The sequence below is a fragment of the Balaenoptera musculus genome, chromosome 2 (genome assembly GCF_009873245.2).
Source record: "Balaenoptera musculus isolate JJ_BM4_2016_0621 chromosome 2, mBalMus1.pri.v3, whole genome shotgun sequence".
NCBI classification, from domain to species: Eukaryota; Metazoa; Chordata; class Mammalia; order Artiodactyla; family Balaenopteridae; genus Balaenoptera; species Balaenoptera musculus.
The window spans coordinates 115,321,105-115,330,231 of NC_045786.1; the positions used below are offsets into that span (position 1 = coordinate 115,321,105).

At 49.0% G+C, this 9,127-nt stretch overlaps 1 protein-coding gene across 1 annotated transcript; it reads left to right on the forward strand.

Annotated features, from left to right (window-relative positions):
* The first annotated feature begins 3,661 nt into the window (after nt 1-3,661).
* On the forward strand, nt 3,662-5,184 carry SSTR1 (somatostatin receptor 1). The gene has a single exon (XM_036844093.1). The coding sequence runs from the start codon at nt 3,662-3,664 to the stop codon at nt 4,832-4,834; it is 1,173 nt and encodes a 390-aa protein (XP_036699988.1). The 3' UTR covers nt 4,835-5,184.
* Nucleotides 5,185-9,127: the final 3,943 nt, after the last annotated feature.

The following is a 9,127-nucleotide window of genomic DNA, read 5'->3' on the forward strand; positions in this document are numbered from 1 at the left end:
AATTATAAAACAGCTGCAACTCCAATCATATGTTGTTTAGCCCAGAAACATGCTGCCTTTTTCTTGGTTGTTTTCCTTTGTTCATGGATTAGTTCACAGATACAATGTTAAGAAATACATGGCTGAAAAGATTTGATAACACTGCATGGCTCATATCCATCTCAATCTCTCTTTTTACTGAAGAAAAATTCACATGACATAAAATTCATAATCTTAACCATTTCGAAGTGTACAATTCAGTGGCTTTTAGTACATTCACAGCATTGTGCAACCACCACCACTATCTAATTCCAGAAATTTTCATAACCCCCCAAAAAAACCCCATACCCATGAAGCACTCGTTTCCCATTCCCTCTCCCCCTCAACCCCTGCCAACCTCTAAGCTGCTCTGTCTCTATGGATTTGGCTGTTCTGGATGTTTCATATAAATGGAAACATGCAATATGTGACTTTTGTGTCTGGCTTCTTTCACTCTGTGTAATGTTTTCAAGGTTTGTCGATGTTGTAGTGCGTTTTGAAACTTCATTCCTTTTTATGGATGGATCATAAAAAGATATACCACATTTTGTTTATCCATTCATCAGTTGATGGATATTTGGATTGTTGATCTCTTTGGCTACTATGAATAGTCCTGTTATGAAGATTCATGGACAGGGTTTTGTTCAAATACCTATTTTGGTTTTGGGGAGTAAATACCTAGGAGTGGAATTGCTGGGTCATATGGCGATTCTGTTTAACTTTTTGAGGAATCATCAAATATTCTGAAGTTGCTGCATCATTTTTTATGCCCACCAGCAACATATAAGGGTTCTAATTTCTCCATATGCTCGTCAACATTTGTTATTTTTCTTTTCCTTAAAAAAAATTATTGTAGCCACCCTAGTGGATGTAAAGTAGCATCTCATTTTCAATCTCTTTTCATGGATTAAAAATTCATCATAGAAACCACTTCACAAAGAAACAGAAAAGCATGGTCACATCAGGTCTTAAGTTTTCTTCTTTTGTATATGAGGCTACCAGTAAATTGAGAGGAGATTTCCCTAAGATGAGCTGCAGAATAAACATATGAGATCCTGAACAACGGAGCTGTGCTTTACCGGCTCCCATCACCCACTCCCCCTGGAGCAACCATGATCAAAGCCAAGGCATCTAGATGATGACTGTTGAAATGTCACCCCCCTGAGGAATAGCCAGGTGTCTTTAGTCAGTGACTGGCAAAGAGGCATTTAAATCATTACGAGGCTTGGCTTGTTAAAAGCTCTGCTGGGGAAAAAGAAGCCGGTTTTTAAAAAACCTGATGAACATTCATTTTTTTTTTCTCCATATGCACTGCATTTTTTAAGGAAAATGAAATACAACTAACCACGAATTCCACGTCCTACTTAAGATAAAGTAATTTGTTGAGATAAAGCAATGGGTTAAGCAGCTTGGGTCTTAGGAAATTTCAGATTTCTTCCCAGCACATTTCTCATTAATAATTCAGTGTCCATTGCACACATTCCTATGACAGTCTGTCATCTTTTCTTTTATCTCTGATTGCTATAATCAACACACTACAAAAGTTATTCTTTTGCTTTGAGGAGCACTTAGTTTTGAGAACTAAAGCACACCCATGCTAATGATACCCAGATAAAGCAAGGGGAAAATAGAAATTTTACTTTTTTTTTTCTTCCGATTTCTGCATCCATTTCTGCATTCTGGACTGCCTGGTACAAATATCCTCCATGAGGAATTTAGTTTCTGTTTAGGTTTGCCTCTCCTTAGTGTAAACTGTACTGATGGGAGGGAAGCTGAGACGCACAGCACAGTGGGTGCCGCGGGGCTGAGTGGAAAAACTAACAAAAACTGACACAAAGCTTAGGCTTGAAAGAGGCCCCACAGCACTAGGCTGCTGAAGGTCAGTCTTCCTGGGAACCTGCACGGTTCAGACAAAGACTTGAAGGGATCTTGAAAAGAACTGGGGAGCTGGATGGAGTGATTCTTCTTTGGACTGGAAAGCCAAAGGGAGCCCAGACTAGGGATGGTGGAAAGTCCTAGAGATCCTTAAAAATCATGATAATTGAACTTTTTTTTTTTAAACACAGTAACTGTTCAGTTCCTAAATGAAGTCAGTGAGCTTTAGGCATGCCTACATTGATTTTTGTGTCTTAAAAGTTTAGGCACGTGGCACACATCCAGGGGCCTCAGAAAAGGCTGCAACCTTAAGTATTCCACGGAGAGACTCGAAGGTCGTCCGGATGTTCCTGGAGTTGGTGACAGGTCTGATCACCTGCCGGGCCCCGACTGACATCCCTGCTCTCCCAGGCCTATACACTGTCCTCCCCCGGGGCCCACCAATTCTCCCGGGTACAAAGTACATCAGGGATGCGGGCGGAGCCTTTCCAAGCGGCGCAGCCGTATCTACACCCAGCGAACACCTAGACGGATTTCCAATACCGCGCCTGGCATGTTTGGGGTGGGGAGGGGGTGGGGAGGGGGCGGGGAGAGGGAGGCGGGGGGGAGCCTCGGGCTCCTTCCGTGCCCCCGGGCGCGCGTCCTCCTTTCTGCAGTCGATTTTCCTCTGGGAGACGCAGGGGGCTCTGGGCACTACAAGCTGTATTAAGAGATTCGCAGTGGTTTTCTCAGGCCTCCGAACGCTCCCTCCCTCGAAGAGCTGCCTGCGGGGTTGTAACGCAGGAGTCCCTAACGCACAGTTGCTCTCCTTCTTCCTGCTAACGTTCGCGGCGTAGGGTCAGTTTCCACGACTCTTCAGAGTATATCTGAATGGGCGCCTGTGCTGGGGTCCCGCCCAAGGAAAGAAGTGGGACCGCACGAAGAACGTCACCGCGCTACCAGACCGCACAGGCACTTTGCACGGGCCACCTACGCGTCGGTCTGGAGGTACCGTGCCCTGGGTAAGGACTTCCGCAGCGGTTCTCAGGGGCAGGGCAGGCGGGGGCGGGAGGTGGGAGTTTGGGGCCCTGGACGACTGGACGGGAGTGGGTCCCCCAGGGTGGGGCAGCAACTGAGGGAAACGGAGATGAACTCCAGACATCCGTGCCTAGGGTCTGCTTCAGTCTTTCCTTCGGATGGAAGCAGGGTGGGATGGGACAGAATCTCCACGTTTGTTTCCCACCCACCCTCCAGGAAAGCGGAGAAACTCCCCAGGTCCCCCTGAAGGATGGGTAAAGGGGTGCTGCAGGGGAACCCCGGAAGCAGGTGCTCTAGTCGATCGGAGCTCAAAACTGGGAAGGAAAAAATTGGGCGAGGGGTGATAAGCCACCTATATCGCCTACCTCCCTCTCTTTCTCCGCCCACCTCCCCCCCCATTTTCGTAGCTGCTGACGCGCGGGTGGTGCCCATTAATCATTCACCAGCCCACAGCCGCGGCAGTTAATGGCTGTGCCGCGCGGGGCTCTAGTCTCCCGGCCTCTCCTCTCCACGTTCGCGTGTGCCCAGGTGCCCTGGAGCGGCGAGCGGCTGCGCGCAGGCAGCCGCTGGGCGATGCGCTCCGCCGGCGCCGGTGGAGCCGCGCTCCCTGCAGTCTCTGAGCGCTTCCCCCAGGCGCCCAGCGGCTGTGAGCTGCGGGCGGACGGCCGGGGTGCCAAGTGACAGCGCAAGCGGCGGGGGCGCCAGGAGAACGCCCCAGCCCTGGCAGCCCCATCGGCCCCCATCAGCTGAGATGTTCCCCAATGGCACCGCCTCCTCTCCCTCCTCTCCTAGCCCCAGCCCAGGCAGCTGTGGCGAAGGCGGAGGCAGCAGGGGCCCCGGGGCCGGAGCTGCAGACGGGATGGAGGAGCCGGGGCGAAATGCGTCCCAGAACGGGACCTTGAGCGAGGGCCAGGGCAGCGCTATCCTCATCTCTTTCATCTACTCCGTGGTGTGCCTGGTGGGGCTGTGTGGGAACTCCATGGTCATCTACGTGATCCTGCGCTACGCCAAGATGAAGACGGCCACCAACATCTACATCCTCAACCTGGCTATCGCCGATGAACTGCTCATGCTCAGCGTGCCCTTCTTGGTCACCTCCACGTTGCTTCGCCACTGGCCCTTCGGCGCGCTGCTCTGCCGCCTCGTGCTCAGCGTGGACGCAGTCAACATGTTCACCAGCATCTACTGTCTTACTGTGCTTAGCGTGGACCGCTACGTGGCCGTGGTGCACCCTATCAAGGCAGCACGCTACCGCCGGCCCACCGTGGCCAAGGTGGTGAATCTGGGCGTGTGGGTGCTATCGCTGCTCGTCATTCTGCCCATCGTGGTCTTCTCGCGCACGGCGGCCAACAGTGACGGCACGGTGGCCTGCAACATGCTCATGCCCGAGCCCGCCCAGCGCTGGCTGGTGGGCTTCGTGCTGTACACTTTTCTCATGGGCTTTCTGCTGCCCGTCGGGGCCATCTGCCTGTGCTACGTGCTCATCATCGCCAAAATGCGCATGGTGGCCCTCAAGGCCGGCTGGCAACAGCGCAAGCGCTCAGAGCGCAAGATCACCCTGATGGTGATGATGGTGGTGATGGTGTTTGTCATCTGCTGGATGCCTTTCTATGTGGTGCAGCTAGTCAACGTGTTCGCAGAGCAGGACGACGCCACGGTGAGCCAGCTGTCGGTCATCCTCGGCTATGCCAACAGCTGCGCCAACCCCATCCTCTATGGCTTCCTTTCAGACAACTTCAAGCGCTCTTTCCAGCGCATCCTTTGCCTCAGCTGGATGGACAACGCCGCCGAGGAGCCAGTCGACTACTACGCCACGGCCCTCAAGAGCCGCGCCTACAGTGTGGAGGACTTCCAGCCTGAGAACCTGGAGTCCGGCGGCGTCTTCCGTAATGGCACCTGCACGTCCCGGATCACTACTCTCTGAGCCCGGGCCAAGCAGGGGCTTTGTACCAAGAGAAGGGGCGGGTGAGGAGAAAGGAAGGTCGGGTGCGAGAGGTGAAAGTATTCCAGGAGTCAGGGTGCAATGGGAAAAGTGGGGCTAGGACACTGTGCGCTTCTGGTGGAGACCCGGGAAAGGCGCGCGACCAAGGTGGAATTGGACGCTTTGCTTATAAACTGGGAAGACTAGCGGGCCCCTTTCTCCTCTTTCGCTTCTTCCTCCCCTGCGATTGCACTTCTGCATCCCTCTTTGCTCCTCCCTTGGCAATTTCGGTCTTTCTTTCCGCCCCGTCCTACCGGTGCAGATCGTGAACTTATTAACGTCGCCAACTCAGCCTGACCCTCAGCCCCGCCAGCCGTTGTTTCTGTTTAAGCTGAGCCACGGTTTACCGCCACGGGTTTCCCTCGGGAAAAACCCAGCTGGCCCTCCGCCGCGCCCTGCAGGGCCCCTCGCTCGCCAGATTCTGCTTGATGCCTCTAGCGGAGTCTCGAGAACCACCACTCTCCCTTTCTGCAGCCCTACTGCAAAGGAAGTCAGACTTGAGAAGGATCTAGGCAGCAGGTCCTTTCTCCCACCCTCGGGTGAAGGAAGGTGCGCGCTTCGCCGAGCCCCTCCGCCCCTCCTACTCCACCCAGAGCGGAGCCAGGTGCTTAGTAAAATCGGTCCCGCGCTTCGAACCCCAGGCATCCTGCAGTCCTTATCCAAACCTCACTTTGGAGCAAAAAGGAGCTGAGAACAAGCGACTAGGGGTTTTTAAAAGATTCCGGGCTTTGGTGGGTGAGGAGGGCTTGTAATGGAAGCCACCCTCCCGCCCGGCTCACAAACGGCTCTTTTAGTGTCAAGGACCAAGAGCTAGGCACTCCCGGGGCGCTGGTCTGCATTAGGGCAGGAAGGACAGGGCGCACTTTCCCCGGGGGCCGCCCGGGAGCTTGGCTGCAGCTCCACTAGGCTTTCTCCTTCACCCAAGCTTCTGGAGGTGCACATCCAACAGTAACGACAGGCACCGGGCCGGGACCTCAGGTGACGGCTTCCCAGTCTCGGCCGATCCCGACCGCGTCGCCGCCACCTGCAGGTAGAGGGTGCGGCCTGCCCGACCCCTGAGGGCTGCTGCCTTTCAAGCGGTGCCTAATAAGTTATTTTCTTGCTTAACATATTTATTTATTTATTTGTGGAGTTTGAAAATTGTGTCTCTGCTTTCCTTTTCTCCACTTGCCTAGCCCAGGGCCTCTTCTTCGGGACACCGGCTATGGGGCGGGCGCGGAGGTGGCAGTGGGGAAAACTCTCTCCCCAAGGTCCCGTCCAAACCTTTCCTTTGTGCTAGGCCCTCTTTTCTTATCCTTTCCTCTAGCTTTTCTACTTTTGCTTGTGTTCCGTGAAGTTTGGAGAGTTTTTCGTACTTTTCTTATGTAGTCTCTTGTTTGTCTTATAATAAATACATAATGTGGGTTAGCCTTCTCCAATGCAGAGTGGAAAGTCCCGAACTCCTAGCTTTCAACATCACCCTACATATAATTTGAATATATACTATATTCAAATAATACATACTGTATTCAAATCATAATATACTCACATACTATATACATTTGTTTATCTTGCTCCCTTATCATGAGTCTGTGAAACAATTGCCAAATACAGTCACTAACAGTGGCAGGTGTGAGACTGGCTAGAACACTTTCAGATACGAGGGTTCAAGCAGCCCTCAAACTTAGAACTCGGAAATCTGATTCAGACAGACTTTAATCGGTGCCGAGGATTCCCCTGCTTATGTCCCTGCTTCCTCTAGGTTCCAGCATAGGTGATTCTAACATACAATCTAGTTAACATGATCACTTCTTTTGAAGACATTGAAAGTAGAGTAATTTGTGTCTGTGTTTAATCTGACCACTTCATTGGAAGCCTGAGCAGGGCGAGGACCAATAATTTTACTTCTTTGTGTTTCCTGTATTGCTTTAGGATGCTGGCTTGTACATAGTAGGCACTAAATACATGTTTGTTGGTTGATTGTTTAAGTAAACCAGAGTGTATTGCAACAATCGGAGAGTTCTCAACATCTGGGGTTCTCAGGTTCCCTCACTGACATGATACACAATGGTTGAAATCACCATGGAAAAATATGTTTTGTGTATATTTGCTTCAAGAACATTGTGCTTTCCTGAAAGCAGCAACCAATAGTTAAAATGTCCCTAATGTTTTGTTTAATGAACAAATATGCTTTTGGTCATAAATTTGAAAGTTTAGATCTGTCATTTAAAAATCATGCATATTATTACTCCTTTGGAAAATAGATTTTTAATAGTTAAGAACAGTGAAATTTACAAATAAAAATCTTGATCACTATCCTCTTTTGAGGACACAGATCTAGTGCTCTTAACCTGTTACCACTGTAATATTAACTAAATAAACAAATGTATTATGTGGCTGCAAGTTGTCTGACTTTGCCATTGGAATTTTCCTGTTTCAACAGATTACTTAAAACACACAAATTGGCTTGGTTGCTCTTTCATAGATTTTTAAGAAGAAAGATTTCGATTACCTTTGGAATTTTTACCAAGATTGAAGTTATAATTTGATTTTTTCTGGTAAAGAAAAGTCTGTTAGTTCAAAGAGAGAGAGAGACAAAAAGAAAAAAAAAAAACTGAGTCAGTATGAATAGGAAGTACTCTATGGTTTGCTGTTGTTACCAAACTAACTAGATGATATCACAGTCTCTCACAGATTAAATTACTGTCTGCCCTCATTTATGACCTCAGACTTTGTTGTGGGAGCTAAGTAATTGCTAATTTACATCCCAGGGAAAGGAAATGGAAGGAAAAAAAAAAAAAGTGATCACCTAAAGATGTTTCAGAGGGCAATAGGTAAAGGGAATATAAAAATCAGATTTCAACATAAAAGAAGAAAGACATATTCTATACTTTGTTCAATGATGGCCATTTCCATCCCTGGAAGAATTTAAGAAGGTACTAAAGGAGTTTTTTTGTTTTTTGTTTTTTTAAACAGACTTTATTTTTTTAGAGTGATTTTATTTTCACAGCAAAATAAGGAGAAAGGAGTATTTTCCAAGCAGCGATTCCAGAAGCAGGGTAGGGGAACTGTGGCCTTCAAATACCTTCAAGTGCCTTGTAACTGTAGGCTTTATAGTTCTGTACATTATCTCAGCTGGACTTGTTTTTATTACTTTTAAAAGCTATAGCAAGGTGTGCAAATTGAACTCATAACTTTGATGTGCAGAGAAAACATTTTGTTCTTTTGGTTTTAACTAATCTGAACATAATTCCAAGCCCCTTCCAACTGGTTAGCTGGGAGGGAAAAATTAGATAAATGTTCAAACATCCAACTGAGCTGATAATATAAATAGCTATTTTCAGAAACTTTCAACTTTCTCTCGGCTGGCCTCCCTTTCCCCTTTTATCATCTCTAAAATGGTTTTAGAGTGAATATTGGGAGAGACTTTGTGTCCCAATGGAGGAAGGGACGAGGTGGGGTCCTTGGAAAAGCAGCTCTATCTGCCCTTGGCTCTCTGGGAACTGGTCATTTGTCACCTGGATGATTCCTGGTTGCAGTTTGTTGAAATCAGCAGCTTTTGGAGCCTGTGATCTGACTTCTCAGCTTGGTGAGGGCTGCGCCACAGCTCCTGTGGGCTGCAACCCTCTCAGGGTCTTCTGGGGGTTCTCATACAGCCCACCAGCCTGGGGTCTACCCCTGCCTCCGAAAGCAGTGACCTGGCCCTGCCGCAGCAGGCAGCCCTGTGGTGAGCCTCTTCGCTCAGTGACCACAGCGGGTCTAGGGTGGCTCTGGACTGCTGACCCTCAGGAACTCTTCTGGCTGGTAACTTTTTCTGTGGCTCTGTCTCAGGTAACTTTTTCTGTGGCTCTGTCTCAGGTCTTTTGCATCTCTCCTTACCTTTGTCAACCTCACTCATGAAAAACATTCCACACACCCTGCATCCGTGTTACACTAGAGGAAACGCATACGACTTGAGTCCTTGAGTCTTAGCCTTTGATGTGTGAAGGCAGGAAAAAAAGAATTTAGAAATCTCTAGGCAACCCCTATCCCCCCTGCCTCACCTGATTCCCAAGCCTTTCTGCACGGCCTAGAAGTTGGAAACAAGCTCTCTCTTATGCTAAGGCGATGAGCCTCACCTCGGGGTGAGAAACAGCAATGAAACATTGATGGAGGAAGGTAAAATGTATCAGTTTAATGTCCTTGCTCTCTCTCTTACTGGGGACCTCTGTGTTCTCAGAGTGGAATTTCTGAGGCCATCTTCTCCCCCCAAGAATG